Source organism: Necator americanus, chromosome III (assembly GCF_031761385.1).
Source record: "Necator americanus strain Aroian chromosome III, whole genome shotgun sequence".
Classification (NCBI taxonomy): Eukaryota; Metazoa; Nematoda; class Chromadorea; order Rhabditida; family Ancylostomatidae; genus Necator; species Necator americanus.
The window spans coordinates 22,669,958-22,689,586 of NC_087373.1; the positions used below are offsets into that span (position 1 = coordinate 22,669,958).

At 40.7% G+C, this 19,629-nt stretch overlaps 3 protein-coding genes across 4 annotated transcripts; all 3 read right to left on the reverse strand.

Annotated features, from left to right (window-relative positions):
• Nucleotides 1–2,345: 2,345 nt before the first annotated feature.
• Nucleotides 2,346–6,533, reverse strand: RB195_010542 (uncharacterized protein; the record flags this gene model as incomplete). The annotated part of the gene is made up of 5 exons (XM_064191601.1): nt 2,346–2,486; nt 4,039–4,134; nt 4,192–4,257; nt 4,456–4,542; nt 6,453–6,533. The coding sequence occupies 5 exons, from the start codon at nt 6,531–6,533 to the stop codon at nt 2,346–2,348; spliced, it is 471 nt and encodes a 156-aa protein (XP_064049184.1).
• A 496-nt stretch (nt 6,534–7,029) lies between these two features.
• On the reverse strand, nt 7,030–8,829 carry RB195_010543 (uncharacterized protein; the record flags this gene model as incomplete). Its single annotated transcript, XM_013447605.1, has 3 exons — nt 7,030–7,173; nt 8,474–8,626; nt 8,710–8,829. The coding sequence occupies 3 exons, from the start codon at nt 8,827–8,829 to the stop codon at nt 7,030–7,032; spliced, it is 417 nt and encodes a 138-aa protein (XP_013303059.1).
• Nucleotides 8,830–11,685: 2,856 nt separating this feature from the next.
• Nucleotides 11,686–15,180, reverse strand: RB195_010544 (uncharacterized protein; the record flags this gene model as incomplete). Of its 2 annotated transcripts, XM_064191602.1 has the most annotated exons (3): nt 11,686–11,789; nt 13,859–13,938; nt 15,068–15,180. In XM_064191602.1, the coding sequence occupies 3 exons, from the start codon at nt 15,178–15,180 to the stop codon at nt 11,686–11,688; spliced, it is 297 nt and encodes a 98-aa protein (XP_064049185.1). The 2 variants fall into 2 exon arrangements, with proteins under 2 accessions (XP_064049185.1, XP_013303060.1); XM_013447606.2 differs by lacking the exon at nt 11,686–11,789 and having other exon boundaries at nt 13,833–13,938.
• Between the last annotated feature and the right edge of the window lie 4,449 nt (nt 15,181–19,629).

Genomic DNA, 19,629 nt, shown 5'->3' on the forward strand with positions numbered 1-19,629 from the left:
TCATCTCCGTTTCCGAAAGAACGTTTGGTGGTAAGATCTCTGCTTGAAAGACTTAGCCGTACTAACTCAGGGTAAGTAGTCAAAGTGACTTGCTGAGTTGTGATGGCTCACGATAATTTGGGATTTTATCCCCAACAAAGAAAACGGTGGTTCAGTGGTAATGTTTATCAAATAGATGTAATGAAATTAAGAGCACAGAAAAAATTGCCGGCTGCTTCGACTAGTACAAAAGCAACATTATTACAGACGCGCCGCCTCCTTGCCACATGGTCGGCAAGGAGGGGACAGTATGGCAACGAACATTACAAATCATCAATTTTCACCTGTGTCTTACTATTAGGTTGAGTCATGAATAACTTCTGGTACATGGTACCTGTTGTTACTGTTTATGCATACAATGCGTTACTCAGACGAGAGATTTTTGTTATACCTACGCAGGCAGAAGTTCGGATTACGTTCAATTTTTTGTTCACAATGGAAATGAAGAACCGAGAAGTACATCTACCCCATGCGAGAATTTAAACAAAGTAATACTGCTGCGGCTGCAGCTTAAAAATACGCATGCATGGTGAAGAAGTGTTAACCGACCGGGGAAAAAGAAATTTGCTTGTCAAATTCTGTTCTGGGGATGCGACCCGAAAGGATGAACAAAGGAGGAGGAGATCGCCCTTCGAAGTTCGATGACTATATTTTGAAATCAATATTGGAACAAAATCCCTTTCAAACAACGAGAGAGTTAGCAGAGAAGCTCAATGTGTCACAATTAAATTTTTATTTCTCATGTTGTTGGAAAGCAAATGTATAAAAAAACAACCTGATAGCTCATGTGATGAGAGATTAAAAATGAAGGTGTTCGACAGAGTACAGCGAGGTTATGTTAAGTTCACATCAGCGCACATGTGGTGGCCATACACGTTGTGTGTGTTATGCTGGGATTAGAGTTGAGCCTTGGTGCAAATTTTGCCCCCTGAACCGTTTTGCACTATTTTCTCGTGATGTTTCCTCTTCCTTGAAAACGCCTGGATCTTGAAGAAAGTAATGCGCTTAACATCTTAAAGATTTCTAACTAAAAGCTCAAAACGAGAACAATTTCCAGCCAATTTTCTTCATCAGCAGTGAATCTAATGAAGTGATAATTTAGTTCAGTGGTTCAAAAGGTCATCGAAGGGTCGCATTTACAAATATGTCTGGATTTTCCCTCCCCTCTCTTTTCCCTCCCGAACTGTAAGCCACACCTTAAATCTCGTCAAAGTGCTTCTTTAGATACAATCTTTGTAAATCAGTTTCATTTGATTTTTGCTTGCCTTACCCGTGAATGAATCCCATGTCAATGAACTTATACGTAATTATATTAATCATTTTGCTTTTCAAGGAAGGATTATACCACAGCGCTTGCTTGTAGCTAAAGTAAATGGACGCAGCAGTCTTCCGGAATGTTGCACTACCAGAGACTGCTTCTGTCACGCCTTATACCCTAATGCTGGTATTTCTATGCTATCGCCAAATGTGAGCAGTGGAAGAAAGCTAGTAACCGGCTGTAAATAATCTACAAATATTCAGTTAGTGCTACGCTCTGGAGCATTGTTTGGCAAGAAACTAATCAGCGCAGCGCGCATCTCAACTCTCCGCATCCACATCAACAGTGGTGTCGGCACATTTGGAACAGGGAAATCACTACATCACAATAGAACAGATGATTTCCTTCCGCTGCAAACGATCATAGAACTGTCTTCTTGGAGGTACCGCGGAAAGTTATTCGATTACAGGAATATCCAGGAAATCACAAGATGAATCTTTCGGATGCTACACTCTCCACGTAACTTTGTTTCTGAAGGGAAATTAGAATGAGTACGATTTTCGTCACAAAAACCCCTCCAGAAAACGTGCATGTAGGAACATCGTAGGCCTCCAGCCGCTCGAGTATTACAGTCTAAATTACATCTTCTTTTTTAGGCAAAAGATATAGGTTAGACCACAATACTTGGGAGGAAGTAGACATTTAGGTACTTTTACCATTCATATCACATCATGTTCTCTCTTAGTTGGTAAGCTATGGCCAACTGCATCAGAAAAGTTTTCTTTCCTTCTTAAAAAGTTCAACTGTCACTTTTAAAAACGCATCCCATCGTCTACACAATCTTAAGTGGGAGCTCAGTCCGATACAAATGTATTCAAAGTACACATGCAAGAACACACCACTTCATGTTATAAAGAACACACCCATTTCATGTTAAAGCCAGCACATGTAACAAATCCAAATTCAAACAAATTGCAAATTTACAAAGAAAGGTCAAGTAAATACCCAATAAAGTTCACTGAGAACAAGTCATGATTGTATTGTATATTCAAAGTTCAGCATGAGAGGGATCATTGGCATCATTTTCCTCTTCTTCATCGAGAATGTCATCTAACACCTCCATCAGGGCTTTCAAGCGATTCTTAGAATTTTCCAATTCCTCGTAAGACTTATCCAGTTCAAGTGACATCTGAAATCACCATGTACATATCCAAGAGAATTGCAAAATGATATGTTAAAGCACTTATTTTTTCGTTAAAAAAATGGAAACTTGTGAAGATGGAAAATTTATGTGCAAGCAAACTCGAACACAAAATCAACAAAAATCAAATCTTTTGCGATATCAAAAAGGTCTTATTCCAAATACGCTTCAGACAGTTAAACACATTGGACTTCTTGAAGGCGGTATTCGGAGAGATTTTCGGTATTAACATGAAAAGAGCTTTGACTGTATTAACATTAACAAAATCTATATACACGCAGCCTTCACCTGATCTTTCCTGTAATGCCTACAAATACTATTTCTACAACGATAATAATCAATATACGGTGTCAATAAATTTAAGCAAGATTTGAATTGAGTAGAAAACAGTTTTTTTTTCAATAATATTTTATAATGAAACATAAAGTACATACGATAGGGTTATAAAAGGAATAGAATCAAAAGTGTCACTGTTTGGTTCGGATTTTGGGGTGGAGGCGTCATTGGACCACACGTTTTTGAAAATGAGACTGATCAAGCAGTCACTGTTACTGGTGCTCGATATCGCGACATAATAACCGAGTTTTTAATGCTTAAATTTAATGAAATTGATGTGGAGGAGATGTGGTTTCAGCAAGATGGTGCGACATCCATACACCCAGCGAAACAAGCCAATTACTGCATGAGAGATTTTCTGGTCGTGTACTTTCTCTCGTTTCAGTGATCGACGAAAGAGTGCGTATGTGCCAGCAAAGCAGCGAAGGTCATTCGCCCGATGTGGTATTTCATACATAACCCTATCGTATGCACTTTATGCTTCAATTTAAAAAAAAAATACAATTGAAAAGTGTCCATTCTCTTTAATTTAAATCTTCCGTAAATTTTGGAACAAACTGAAAGAACAAGTACTTCTATAATTCCAATTTCCCCTACAAGCATCAGTAGAAGATTCACCTGACAGACTGCAGTGCATCAGCAGTGACCTACGTAGTTTGTCTGCCTGACACTGACTCATTTGATTTTTGTCCTGTTCTACTCAAAGGCACGTTCTGCTGTCACTCGAGCAAACATGCGCCACACAAAATAATAGTTTCTCTGATACCAGAAAAAAGCGGCTCAGCCAGCAGGTAGGAGACCTTGTTTTTAGAAGAAACGACCTCGAAAATGAGATTCCTGGAATGGAAAAGTGGCACACAATCGAAGCAAACAAATTTTCAAATACAACACAACACAGCGCATCACTGCCGCATACTCATACTTGGGGGCTGCTTAGTTTGGTCACAAGTATGAGCTGATAAATAGACTTAAGATATTCCTAGCCTGAAAAGCTGTGACGCGTACTTGGTGCTCATCTTCACAGCATTTTCCTTTTTAATTATGGTGTTTATATAGTCTCTGCATCCGACCGTTTCAAAGAGAAGACCGCGTTTTCTCACACAAATAAACTATTCAAATATTGTTACTCAAAATTGTAACTATCGAAAACTATAAGTAATACCCTCTTATTCTACGAATGCAAAGAAAGGCACATGTCACTTACATTGAAGCTATTTTCCAGTTCTTTATCAATGTCCTTCTCAAACTTCTCAGCCATTCCGCGCCAATAAGATGACGATGGTTGCTCGCACAAAAGATCCTAAAGTTAAAAAATAAAACAATGCATCTATACCAGAACAAACTTTAAACATCTAACCGTTGCTGCAATAGGCGGCGCTTCCTTGATAGTCGAAATGTCTGTCTGGGCGGATGAAGATCCAACCTTAAAGAGGCCAAGATTCTAATAGTAGCTTAAATTCGGCGAAGCTGCTACACACTCCTTTTCTGGATTACAAAGAGAATCTAAGCGAGATCGCATTCATATTCATGAACTATACTAGCTACATATACCTATTAATGGAGGAGATCACTATTGTTCAATTTTGTGATACGCTCCTTAATAGCAAATCTGAATATATACCACTACTGCGGCCTGAGTTCCTCGGTTTTCTTTATCATGAACACTTGTGATAACCGGCGTTGCTTTGCTTTTTCCATCCGATTTATCCTGAAACGAATATATCTATGCTGCTTTGTTCCATCCTACTCACAGAATGAGAAGTACTACATAAATGTGCAGAAACGCTTTCATCTACTTGCTATTCATCAAAAATAAATAAACACTTCATAAAATACATTAATTAGTCGGAACTGAGAAGATCCGCGTTTGAGTTTGAGCCTTATTTTCAAGCATCCATTCCCTACAGTATATATATATATATATATATATATATATATTTTTATATATATATATATATATATATATATATATAATATATATATATATATATAGTGCTTCGAGAAAATTCTAATTAGAACTTCATGAAATCACGCAATATTCTTGCTAGGAATTTGCGCCCGCTTGTGATCTTTTTTATCAATAAAAAATAACTAAACCCGAACAGTAATGCATAGATTGATCTCACCTAAATCTACTTAAACGAATGCGCGGGTGGTCGCATAACGGCATGCTCGCGGATTGGCGAGGTATGGAGTCTTAACTAGAAGTACGCTGCAAACTCCTTTTGATTTAAATGGAAGTATTTGGAATTTGAATAGTGAGTGGAGGGGTCAGGGTCACTTCTGCTGTTTACTATTACCTAGCACAGGTTCATTGAGCTGTTGTTTCTAAAGTACTTCCTCTACTGTGAGCATAGATGTATACCTACTAACGTTCGTCTAATGTCTTGCACACGACATCGTAAGTTACTTTTTGAAATATGAATAGAGCTGACACTGTTGGTTAGAACTTGTGACATGTGTTAGCATGGGCCCGAGTTGGGCAGAAAATTCAATAAGCCTTCCAACTTTCAGAGGGCACAGTCCAGTAACCTGCTGATAAAAAAAGTCATCTACTGAGGTCGTTCTTTGCTACATCCAAGAATCACTTGCTTGTAATCATCCATTCAATCTCACTCTCGGAAATCCCTTTTCTCTTACTTTTCTTTTTTGTCTTTGTTTTCAAAAATGTGTGAACTTGAACTGTGCCTGAGTTTGAAAGATATCTATCTATCCATGTCATTCTTCTATGTACAAACATGTTTCTTGCGGTATATGATGATTCGAGGATGAACCATCTAAAACAAATTGAATGAAACAGAAGTCGGACGTTAACACAAATATGAGGCTCGAGAATATCTGAGAGAAACTTATTTTAAGTGGCCATCAGATTTTATCTGCAAAACCCTGGGAAAACTGATAAGTAAACTAATTAGTATTACGATTTCAACGTTAAGCACCAGCTAATTCGCTCGATTTGTGAAAATTCATAAAAAGTAGTAATTAGATTTTAGATTCATGTGACCAGGCGACAAAGAAGAAGTCTCAGTGATTCCTGGAGTTTCCCTTCGACATCAGCAGAAATGCTCCGAGAAACTCTTCGGGGTAGAAACTCTTCAGTGTCGTGTTAATGAAAGCGTTTAGTACTTTTTCAACGTTTTCCGTGAGCAGGTATGCAAGATTATGTTGCTGTGCTACACTAGTCCTAGAAGGAACCTTTAGAAAAGAATCTCTAGCAGAGAATAAAGTTGCGTAGATTCGAAGGGAACATACGAGTGCCTCAGCTGAGGAGATTTCACAAGTAGTTATCTTTATTGCTTTGAAAGAGCTTGGGAATCTTCTAACTCCGGGGCTAGTTCATACATCAGAGCTTGTAGCGAGCCACCTTGCCTCAACGCGACCGCCCGCGTAACCTTTCAAGTAGAATTGGATGAAGCCGCCACAAATAGAATAACGCGTAGCAAAGCGCACATTTCTCAAACGAATCAAATACATCGGTGCTGAAGGCTGCAAACAAGAAATAGCACTAGAAAAAGCTCTTCGTGCTGATAACGAGTCAATTTTGTCATTGTGCATGATTCTATAGTTACTTATATAATTGAAGCATTTCAGCAAAACTGAATTAAAGGTCATATATACCTTCTTCGCTTGAAGAACTCCCAAAGACGGACTGTTACAGCTATTTGTAACCTGCTTCAGACCAACTCGTAAAGTAGCCATAACCTGTTGAAAAGTGGAAGTGGGACTCGTAAATTAGCAGTAAAAACCAGACATGTAGCGAAGAGCGCACTGCAGCCGCACCATTAATGGATAGCAAAATTTATGAAACAATAGATTGAGAATTATTAACACAGAAACACATTGCAAATATGTTGAAAATGAAAGTCTAAAATATAGAGGTACTAGTAAGTAATTTATTTCAGAGGAACTAAATGACATCTGAGCGAAACATAAATTTATATTCATGCAATAGAGGAACGACAGAGAACAAACGAACAATTTAAATTACAAAAAAAAACAACTATTTAAGGAGAGAGCACCAATCGATGATTGTGTTTAAACACCTCCCAAGAACAACACCCGAGATCCAGCTCACAAGAATAGAAAAAGATAAGAAAAGACCTAAGTATGGACAACGACACTTGTTTCTTCACGCGACAAAGAACTATATCCTGCCAAACGAACTTTCAAGGATTACGATCAAACTAAGCATGAATCATGTAGGATCTCTTTCGCATGTTTCCTGCGTAGTCTGGACGTCGGGAATTTGAAGAACCTCTTCCAATTGTGAATAGAGAGTATCATGTTTTTCATCCAATGCTTTCTTTTCCATTAAATTCTGCTGTGTCATTGTCCGAATCTGAAAACATGATAGCTATATAAACCACATCGCTGATTCCTACTCGTGAGCTCATAATTGGCTGTGAGAAGGCCTATTCTCTGGAAGAATACAAATAACCTGTAGATTTCAAATGATTAAAGGCATCACCCCACGAATCTGGAGTGGTACGGATTTCTGGTGGAGTATTCGTATACAGAGTTGTAGATTATGGGGAGGAGGGTGATTCCGTCCATTTCTTCCTAATTGCCGTAAAAAACGGCCCGGAAGATGCGGCACCGCACAAAGCTGGCGCGTTCTAGTCTAACTCCTTGTAGAAAATAGTGCGCCAGAACGCCCGAAGCCGTATCTTCCGGGCCGTTTTTTACGGTAATTAGGAAGAAATGGACGGAATCACCCCCTCACCATAATCTACTATCCCGTATACGAATACTCCACCTGAAATCCGCAACACCTCACATTCGTGGTATGCTGCCTTTAAGCAGATCTGAAGCTAATCCATGTTTGAGCATCGATACGCTAGCTAAGTCGTGATATTACTAATGTCTGTAATTCTGTGAGGTGTGGGTAGAAATTGTTTCCGATAAGAGTGTAAGAGAGCAAAAAAAAAATCAGATAAAACACCTGGAAAACTACTACTTGCTTCTGAAACACTTTAACATTTCCAAACTTTCTACTCATCACTGTCACAGCCTCCTTCATAGCTTGTTTTCAATTCTCTATAGTCACGCAGAATATGTCAAACTAGGTAAGTTCGATATGTTTGGCGCGAGATGTGCTCCTTCACTACATCCAACAGAAACACCCATTTGTACTAATCAAATTCCTCAGTTTAATGTTTCGCGCTTACCCAATGAAACACATCTGCCGCCGAGCATTCGTATAACTATACTATAACGGATTACATTGCATTACATTACTTGAAGATAGGAAGAACACAATGTTGCATAAAAGTGCATCAATGAACATCAATAAATGCTTCATCAGCACTATCAAGATATTAGCTCAGCAAACAAAATTGTCTGGGGAAAATGTAGTTGGAGGGGGAGGGGGAGGCACACAGTGGCGCCCTTATTTCTCGACGCTCTAATTTACTTTTTCTCTTGGGAACTTAAACTTACATGTCATAGATCTCCTAAGATTAATGCTCACGTCTTAAGGCCCCGATTGATTTATTATCGAGAAATAAGGATGCCAGTGAGTGCCCCCTCTCCCAACTTCATTTTGGCCAACACAAAAATCAAAATTTTGGCCGCATACTCATGCATGTTTACCAACTTGACAACTAATAGTGCACATAATAGCAAAAAAAAAAACCGACCTTCTCGACATTCTCCCGCAAGACGTCCAACTCATTAGCTCTCTGCGTCGCGACTGCACGCCAAAACAACACCTCATTAGATCCACCGCATTTTTGAGAATCGTCGCATAGAATTGCTAACTCAGTAGACAAAAGGACATCATCACATGAAATCTATGATTCAATTATTATTTAAAGCACAATGTAATGCATGTGATATGAAGTGAACTTCACAGCTAAAAAGTGATGAAACATACCTCCGTCTGAACACAAACTGTTCGATGGGACGGCTGATGGTCGTATTTGCATGACCTGTCCTCGTAGATACAAAAAGAAGCAGTTTCGGACTCAGAAATCTCCTTAGCTATTCTGAGCATGGTGTCACAGCTCTGCGACTTTCAAATACTCATACCTCGCGCCGTCAAGAAATTGTACGCAGGCTACAATGGCATCTGGACAAAAAGGACGAGAGGCGCCCGCTCCGCGCGCTGCTTCGCAGGGCTCGGCGCGCCGAAATCGCCACAGAGCTCCTCAGTGATGCGTTCTCGACAGAGTTCCGGGATTTTTTTTGGATGTTCTGTTGTTCTGTGTTTGGCGAACTTGGCGCGAGACTGGGTATGTTCCAAGGCGAATTCTTCGTATCGTGTTCGGACTAGCGCCAGGTTCGTTCCTACGGCGTTGGTCCTCGAGAAATTCAGCATTACCTGGCCCCTGGCAGTTCGTTTGTGGTTGTGAGCAATATGACGTCGTGTTTGCGGCACTGGACAGTGCTGACGTAGATAGTTCAATACCCATCGAACGGGTGTCAACTAGTCGACAGAAATGTTCCCTGTCAAAAGAATCGGCGCAAACTGTCCTTGGTGAATAGTCTTCCCTACGAACTGATTGTTTCGATATATTGATCGGGACGATTGTTTTCGGTGCGCCGTGGTGGCCGAGCAGCCTCTACAAACAGGAACGGAAGGGGGTCGATGGGAGGCACTCGGCCGAGCAGCAGTCGCCTATGAGCGGCAGCCACTCGGCTAAGTGTTTGTGAGTATTATTAACTTTGGGATACTTTCAGTAGTATGGGGCTGGGAAGTACCCTGGGTGCGCAAGTATCGCCACGAAACGCGCAGCTCCTCTTACTGTTCCAGGAATCTGAGACATCAAAAACACTCAGAGCAGTCAGTCCGAAAAACGTCTGCGAAGACGAAATGATTTGTTCTCTCTTAGGAATTGAAGGCACATGTCGCTCGTGAAAACAACGTTGGCGGAGATTTCCTCATTTTGTGAGGGTGAATAGTTCTTTTGCGTTTTTGCAAATCTGTTGTGCACTAAAAACTCTAAGTGCTCATCACATCTCGATCTGATGGTTTCATGAGAGTGAGGAGCTTAGGTTCTCACCACGGCACTCGTAAACTGCGTAATGGCCTGTCCTGTGGTTAATTTTCCTCACTCAAGTTCATCTGGAACTGCCACGCCAGATATTGAGTTGTATTCAATCAGACTGAAGAGATTTATTGCAGGTATTGCGCTGAAAATAAGGAGTAAACGAAAGAGCTGATGACGTCTACTATTTGGTCGTCCCGGCATTGAAGAGCAGAGATTGGATGAGCGTAGGCTCATCCAAGATATTGAGGGAGGTGTTGCTGACGCCGTAGACGAAAAGAGCGGGTATTGAAGTTGGCGGTAAGGCGGTGAGGTCTCGGCTGCTTTCTTCCCTGGCACTTACGAATTTTCATCGACGGGTGGGAAGTGTGCGCTTCAATATTGTGTATTGATAGTAGCAAAGCCACACGTCCCGTACTGATGGGGATGTCTCCTCGAAAACTCTACCTGAAACTGCGTTTAATGAATTTGTTATTTTCCTTTACATTTCTGTCTTTTAATCATAATGTCGTCTGATACTAGACGCAGATGTCTTTGTGGTATGCTAAAATGGGGTTGCTTTTATCTTTTGTGCTAGAAGGATCGTAATTCCTGAGATTCCGGTTGTCTTTGGAGTCACTGCTGGCAAAAAACAAATTGAACGCAGTATTCAACATAGGGACGTTTGATTTTGGGAGTGACGAAACTTTTTTTGACAACTGTTCCGAAGATCGCAAAACGATCCCTTCGAATTTCTGCATCTACTTAACCTGAATGTAATGTCGCCATAACTACAATCCTTTGTTGAAAACGAAACTCTGGTGATGGTGATTTGCATGTGTATGAATTTATCATTATGTTGTGGCTAAACATCCTCGTTGAAATAACCTAATCTCCACATCAAAAACCAAAAAACGCTATCATTTTCTTGCATATTTGACTCCAAGTTTATGAAGGACATCCCAGCAATAATAGTCAGGGAATTCAACAATTCAGAAGTAAAAGTGAACTGCATTACTGTGGAATAAATACAACTATTACCAAAAAGTGTAGAGGGTAGCAACAACCACCTGGAAAGAAAAAACCGTTAAGTTCTGTTCGAATACAAAAGTTTCGATCAAATCTTTTAGAAAGATTTCCAGCTGCAAGCTGACCTTTGAAAGTCTTACTCTTTCCAGTAAACCTCCTTACAAACACCGACGTGAACATTAATTATACGTCACTTACTGCACAAGGATTGGGGAAAGCGGAAAGAACAGTGAGGCACAGTATCGGGGCAAGATTACACTTCATTCACGTATTGCTTCTGACAACACATGGCAGATGTCCCAGTCTCGACACCTCCATTTCTCTCACCCGAGAGCTAGCGCTTATGCGTAGTATAGTTGGTGTTCAGGTGGCTTTGTTTTCACACCCAGTCATAAATGAAATTCCCGGGATTTCGAGCTAGGATGCTCCGGCTTAATTTTCCGGTAAACTGGATGATAGTATCTCCACTCACTCTTCGCAGGGATTTTTCTGCTATCAAACCATGCACTAGCACTGAGTTTCGTAAACGCGAATTCTAATTCTCACTAATTCAAGAGCATAGATATTGTGCCAGTGACTGGATTACATGGGGAGGGAAAATTAATACTTTTCGAAGTCTTTTTATTGGAGGTTTTGATTCAGTATTGTCAAGGATACTATCGAGCTTCTGGCTGCAATCCTTTTACTGCTAGAAAATGCTGGATCAGGACGTCTGAAACAAGAAATACGCTCAGCTTTTGTGAGTATAGTAAGTCAGGAGCATAAAAGGTTTCATTTCAAGTTCATCTTGGATTGCTGGTGGAAAACCTTCGATGGAAATGGATGTGCGAAGAAATCTATCCTTTCCATCGTGGTCATAGGTTGGACAATTCTCCAAAATATGCCCTTTCGTCCTGTTTAAAAAGCATAATGGGCGATTCGAACTGCTCCATTTCCATATTCATAGGTTTTCCTCCGGCTGAAGCAAACAGATGATTCGTAGAAAAACAATGATGTAATTTTGAGATAACTTGCCACTATTCATGTTCTTATGCAAGTGAAATTATCAGAATCTGTTCTCGACCGTCTTTTCAAATTTTACAAGTAAAAGGGTGAACCATTTTGTGTACATGCTTGGCAGAACCATCACTTGTAATCTTCAAGCCGTCCTGGAGATTCTTTGCAAGCATTTTTACTTTCTGCAGTTTGGGGTGATTGACGGTATTTTTAACGTCATCGGATTACTCTCTCCTTGTTTTTCTTCACTATAATTATTTTTAAAAGAGCAAACCCTATTTACTTGCGTATACTCACCTTGATCACTGACGAAAAATATCCAGTTACTTCGCCGTCAATGATGAGAATGAGCACGGTGGGTGGCAATCTGGCAGTCAAAACGAAATGACTTGTGGAGCAACTGCACGTTTTCAGCAAGCGTTTGTCCTCGTCATGGGGCCCTCGTTAGCTCCAACTGGAGTGCGAAACTGAGCTGAGCTCCCACGCCGCGCAAGCAGCTGCACCTCAAGGCAGGTCTTTCTGACCGGCCCGTGGTAACAGCTAATTGCTGAAAAATCTTCTAAGAGGTATATCTGTACTAGATGTGCAGCTAGATTCCTAGCTTCACCGTGACGTTTGTAAGACTGAGTTGCCAATCCGAGCATAGTAATACATATTACATTGACGGATAAGTCGTACGCGATTTCTTTTAAATGTGGAAGCTACACAGAAATAAAAGGTACATTTCCATGCTGCTTCAATTTCGTGATAAGCACCCTCTAAATTTTGTGAGCGTATCGTATTCACACATCAAAAGTAAACCGACCACATTCCCACAACTTTGCGAAGAATGTTAGTGCGTATAGTGTGATGCACACACAGAAGCCAAACCATGTCATATATTAAACTATCCAAGATCGTTTGTTCACATTTCATTATGTCTTTGTCAATAGAGTTTCCGAAGACCGACTTTCTGCCTTCATTTCCAGATAAAGTGAAGGAATGTCGCAAAATAGCAGATCACCTCTACTTTCCTCTGCTAAGAGCAGCAATGACAATCCGAGGACCTGCGTGCAGCACACTCGCACGAGGATAGGTCAAGCAAATTCCCGGAAATTTTGTTATGGTAGATCCTACGTCTGTCGTCTAGGTCAATCAGTCTCAACATTTTCTTGGAGTCGCGATGTGAGTGTTGTCGAATGTCTGCATTGCTCTTTATCTGAGTACTACTGTTCCTTTCTCATTCTTTTTCTTAATCTGTCGTAGGGAAAGACCGCATGACATTCGCTAGTTTGGACTAGAGCAGTAGGTTGCGACCAAGCGTTTAAAACTTCCTTACCCTGCTCGTGCATCGTAGACTTGCAGGAAAACATGAGCACCGAAGTCTACCACTGCTTACGCACCAAAAAAGCAAAAAAAAAAACTCACACTGCGCAGCTGATCAGTGAAGGAACGACAACATAACGACGACTGGAACCCGCAAGTCTGAGTTTATGGGCCGTACACCTACTAAGAAGTCAGCAGAGACAATAGATGCAGATGTGAGAGGGCGTCAGATGCAACTTTGGAGCCTCATCATCTGTGTGAGAAACAGTTCAGGAAGTTGCATGTCGCTGCAAGTCGTCGATAAAGCGGTCCACCTGCAAGTTCGTGTGAAAGAGGGTGGAATAAAAAAAATTTATTTCAAGAGGCAGTTTCTCCACAAATAAGAAATAGCAGACTGAAAATATTAGTGAGTCGTAAAAGCACTGTGATGGAAGACCAAACACATTTCTGCATTCACATAGCGCTGCCGGGCTAGGTCACCCAAACAGAAACCATCGTACATCGACACAGAGATTCAAACGACATTAACTGCCCAAAGGTATCAAGCAGAGACGTTAACGAAGGCGTACGTTCACCAGTGAACTACAAAGGCATAGTGGAAAGTGAAGCATGAAGCATTTGATATGTGGCCTGGATTAAGCATAACGGGAATTCGCTCGCATAGAGAACAAAAATACAACACATGGGATGAGTGAGCTATTCATATTAGACTGCACTGGAACGAACTCTTGGGACGATACGGATTCATCTTGTCGTTTGGAAATCCGGTCAGTAGGACGTCTTCGCGCTGAAGATCTTGAGTGAACCTGAAAAGAAAGTGAATGGAAACCGAATAACGTTTCATATTAAAGTATTAGGCATATTATATGTAAAGTTCAGAATTTCGCTTCTTTAGAATTATTATTATAATCCTTGCTTTCTACAACTCTATGTGAGAACAGTCCACTATATTTTTAAGGATTTATAATCGATCCTCTTGAACAAGCATCTGTAATACTGTTTCGAATATGTTCATACGCATTATATATATATATATATATATATATATATATATATATATATATATATATATATATATCATTCGTTTATAACAAACATGTCACGGATGAAGTTACAGCACTGTGTAAATACCCGCAATTGCCAATCAGATGAGAACTCAATTCCGTCACCGTCGGTGCCTTGATCTTCACCGCTCCTGAGACGCGATGCCGCAACAAAGTATTAAGAGACTGCAAGCTGCGAAGCGCAATGGAATTGGTTCAAAATGGTGCGCCAAAGACAAAAAGTAGAACCTGCCTGGCCCCTGAATCAATGCACCAAGGTCAGTAAAGTTAACTTGATAGACAGTAGACAATTAGCGAGACCAGAATTCCAATAGTACCGACACAGCGACCTAGAGTTTAAGTGACTTCAAGGCAGCATATCACGAATCTGAGGTGGTGCGGATATCAGGTGGAGTATTCGTATACGGGATAGTAGATTATGGAGAAGGTGGTGATTCCGTCCATTTCTTCCTAATTGCCGTAAAAAACGGCCCGGAAGGTGCGGCGCGCGCAGGGCTGGTGCGCTCCAATCGAACTCGTTGTGGTCCAGAATCCAATACTAACCGCCATAGAAACCATTTAATAAGCCCAAAAGAATGATAGAAGAAGCACATGGACCTTCGAAATCCTCATGATCAGCAGTATTATGGGTGTTGTTCCTTCATTTAAAGGTCCTCTGTATAAGACAATAAGTATAAGGTGCTCATAGAGTTATAACTTTACAGCTTCTGTTGAATAACATGGTCATTTTGTTACCATGGTAGCTCTGTTATAATGAGATAGATCGTATCGTGTTTAAAGGTTTTCAAGCTAAATGTAAAGGGTTTCCTTTAAAAAAAAAACAACTACGGGCAAGAAATTGGAAGCGACGAAAAGCTAAGGATCCGATTACCTTATCAAGTCTGCAGCTGAAGCAGAAACAGGAGTTCTTCGCATGTTTCGCTCTCCTCTGAGTTGTTCCACAGTTTTTCGCGCTTGTTGGATCGCTTGTTCACGACTGCTCATTCTAAATAGTTGATTAGAAGTAAATATTTACCAGCTCTCACACGACAAAGTCCGAAATATAGTTGGGTCTCCTTTGAGAAGCGTTAGAAATACAGTTCTCAGACAAAGTTCTGCTGATGATTAAAATCGGAGTCAATTTTTCAACAGACAACATCCTTACTTTGAACTATGGAATTAAGCATCTAAGATATCCATACAGAGAAGAAAAGTAATCAGTAATGAATACTGGAAAATACATCAAAGAGTAGAATTCTCCTTGAGATATTTTAGCACACATTCCTAGAAGAATCTCTCACACCATTCTTGGTGTGGCTTGCTTGAGAAGAGCACTAACTGTCATGAGTAAGATAGATTTATATTTGAGCGCACAAAACGCTGTGAGAGGTCTTATGTAGATGGAAGCCAAAGCAAAAGCATTGCTAGGCGTAAATTAGAGTGCTCGTTTCGAGCGTAACTCGGAATTAACAGCTAGAGCAACATCAACCGCCTTGTCTACCTTTCCTGACAAGTGCTCTTTTTGATACCAAAGTACACATGCCTTTCTCTTCTAACAAATTAGCAAATTAACTATTAGTGTAAACACCCTGCTTAAAAAACTTCGTAGTTCAGTTTCAATTGTCCTCTAGTTGACACATCACCGACCGAATAATTTCACCTCAAACAAGGGTAATTAAGCTACAATCGATACAATTTCATTCACTTCAACAGAACAATATAGCGCGATTAAACGCGCTAACAAATCGACACGAAACATACAAAAATACTCAAGAAACTAGGAAACTGTAAGTTTAGAAAACGCAGATTTACCGTCAAATCTATATCTAATCTTTATATGAGCGTTATTTTTCCCTCACGCGCAGAAACAGAACAGATGAAACGCTAAGCTGAATCCTTTCCCATCCCCGCGGGCTTTCATATGGTCGCCTAGTCATCGCGAGCAAGTCGCGATACTGGTATTGATTACGAGTTAAACTTCTAAAGGCATCTCATAAGTCGTTATTCATCACTTCAAGCATCACCAACTTACATTCATAAGTATGGAATAAACATACTTAATACACATGCTTTCTTCTGACAGACCGCTTAAATTGTTCATAAGCTGAAAGTTCGTACATAAAGAAGCGAAAGTAATTAGTAAAATCAACACATAGTCGCCGACAAAAGTGTTCAACCGGACTGATGCGACGAAGGTTGTCACTGGAACCCTGCCTCGATCCTACATTATTCCTACGATTCTGTCGATCGACAGCAGAATACACTAATGGGCTCTTAGGGCACTGGTTCCACACACGCACAAGTTGCAAATGAACGCATTTGGCGGCGACTGCATTTGCAAAAATAGTGACACCATGGCCGTAAACTTCCACATATGCAGTGCTCCGATATGAAAGTAAAAACAAGACTTTGTAGTCCGCTCTAATCTTATTTTCATCAGATCGCTCTTTATCTCTGCGTTGCGAAACAAAAAGCAGTTGGTAATATTAAGTATCGTGTGAACGATGCAATGATGCTATCACAAACTATGCGATAATACGTGGACATGCACCCAAGATGTTCAGTCCCTTTTTAGGTAGAATGAGTAATGTTGCTAAGTAAGAACAGCTATGTTAATGTCATGATCAGCAAAGAGTTAGAGTAGTTGCTAAAGTTCTTTCTTCGAGAAGGACCTAACATTTCACACTGCGGATGTTTTCGGGTCGTAGCACTTAAGGAAAGCATCACTTATAAGAAAACATTTTTGCTACATATACTTCGATTGTTATACATGCAGAGAACTGGCAATTACTGGGTCGCCCTCACAACAGGGAGTGATTGCATTCAAATGGGGTTGCTTACTTGGTCTCAGCAGCTCTATTCATTTGGTTGTCTAATTAAATCTACAAAACTACAGCACAATACAGTAACCTGTTCCCCTTCTACAAAAGTATGAGACAGAACAAAAGGCCAGGAAGTATGCCTCTGCTGAAGTAGGGAAACAGTTAAATCTTGAGATGTTCTGGAATAAAGCCCGCATCTCACAAAGGAGGCAAAATAGATAATCACAGATAACCGGTGCTCAACTAGGCCTATTGGGATCAAAGAAGTACATCTTTCAACAAACCTCGTAGAAAGACCGCTCCATTTGGCGGAAGCTGACTGCGATCGCAACGGTACAAATATGGATTAAAGTTAAAGGCATCACCCCACGAACCTGAGGTGGTACGGATTTCAGGTGGAGTATTCAATAGAATACGGAATAGTAGGTTATTGAGAGGGGGGTGATTCTGTACATTTATACCAATACTCCACCTGAAATCCGTACCACCTCAGATTCGTGGGGTGATGCCTTTAAATGTGGACCGCAGTTCCTTTCTGCCCGAGTAACGAACCGCAGCGCTTCTGTCTCAGCATCGGAAAAGAACCATACTTTCTCTGTTCCGCTATGTATTATAATCGCTGTCTCCCTGCGGCAATAACCCGCAGTGTTTGCAAATGCTGTTATTTCTTGGGTCTTGGGAGTCTTGGAACAGTTTTTGTACTAGCACAGACCTATCAAGACCATGGGTTGTCGCATTTCAGGCTAGAGAGCTTTGTTGGGGAGCTACTCCCCTCACTGGGTGTTTTATAACTTACAGAGGAAAAACCTAAGGTCTTTTTGCAAACAGCAATCTGTGCTAGTCCTAAGCTGGATCGCAGCAATCTATTATAAATCAACAATCAGGAACTGCTGCGATGAAGCAGTGAGGTGCGACAATTAGAGCGGAAAGCGTTCAGCGAGCAGGAAACGTTCATAGTATTAAATCCAGTAAACGGTTGGAATAGAAAAACTATATCGATATCTATCTACACAAGAATAAAGTGCAGCACTGCAAAATATGACAACTCCAAAATATTAGCAGCAACATCCATCCAAAAATTTGCGAGGTTCTTTAGTACTATAGTAAATGGTTCTAGTACAGAGAGAGAAATAACCGCGTCAATCCTACATAAACGAAAGACACTATTCGAGACTGCATAGTAATAAACAATCGGCTTATTGGCTGCGATCCGTTGCATGGTGTGACGACGGAAGTGCACAGGAAATCGAATGGAAATGGTAGGGAAATCAGAACAGTAGATGGCGAAGGGTTGCTGGGGAAGTTTGGAATTTGTGGACTTTCATCAGAGGCTATGAATCGAGATCGAGACAACAGTTACGGTAGTTTTCGATTGTTATAAGAATGGGTGAATAAGGATTGCTGCATCTTCCACGCAAAGTGCAGTTATTTGACAATACCGAAATAAATACGAACAATCTTTCCAAACAATGAAGATATCCAGACAAAAAAGAGAAACACTTCCACTGGAGTTCACAGCCAAAGAAAGGAATTAAAAATGGCTTCGAAGATCAACGTAGAGGAATGGGTGAATGCTGCTGAGCTTTCTTGACTCATAAGCGACGAATTCTGTCCGATTGATTCTCGAGGTGTAGGAAAACTGGATGGACTCTTTGATTTTGGCCACAATGGAAAGTAATGACCGTGAATACATTTTTCAGGCTTTGAGAAGGCGATAACGCCGAAACGTTAGCTGTTATTTAAGAAAGATCAATCTTGGCTACGGCTCAAGAAAATTGAAGAAAAAACTACGTAATCATTACCAATAGTGTTGACAAGATTGTCTCATGCAGATTTTCAATTTCTTATCTTCTGTGAATACATATTAAAGCTTAACTTTTTTCAGGAACGAAGGAACACCCAACTTCTAGGAATTTGCCCCTTATGTTCTCAAAAAATCCTCCGTACAACATATCATAACGACAAATAGGCATTAAAGAACGGCCCTGGTAGAGTGCGCTCGTTGACGAAGTCCTTAACCGATAACGGCCATGGAATAATTCAACAGAAACTTCCAACTATTTCTAAGTGTCTAAGAGAATGGTTAGGAGATCGGGAAGGGTCATTTGTTCGTAGAAGAAGAAAGCAGATGGAAACTGTTTGTTGTACCAACGGATGTGACGCCAACAGTACTCCGGTCAGCAGCTCATAGAAGTAGATGATCGATGAGTCAGTAAATATCGTGTAGTTGGCCCGCTCTACTCCCGTTCCGTAACCGCTGCGCTTCGGCGGTCTGCACGCCGCTCGGAGGGGACAAAATAGAGGGCGATATTCGGTTTCCGCGGAATACATCCTGGGTTATGCGGAAGCTATTTTATTAGCAAGAATATTGTCATATCATAGATGGAGGATGTACGTGTTGACTTCTTTCACCTAGGATCCCGGATGTCACCGTTCTTCTTCGCGGTTGCTACGGTGATCTCTATCTGTGAACACAGTTCAAACTGTTTAGTATCCATTTCCATTTTCGTTTCATGTCGATCATTCAGTTTCTGTCCATTTTTTGTCCTTGGGTGTGAGAATAGACGGAAATGAACGTGATGAAGCACTGTGGCGCCGGAGATTAGGACGATCTACCTTCCTTACGCTGAGG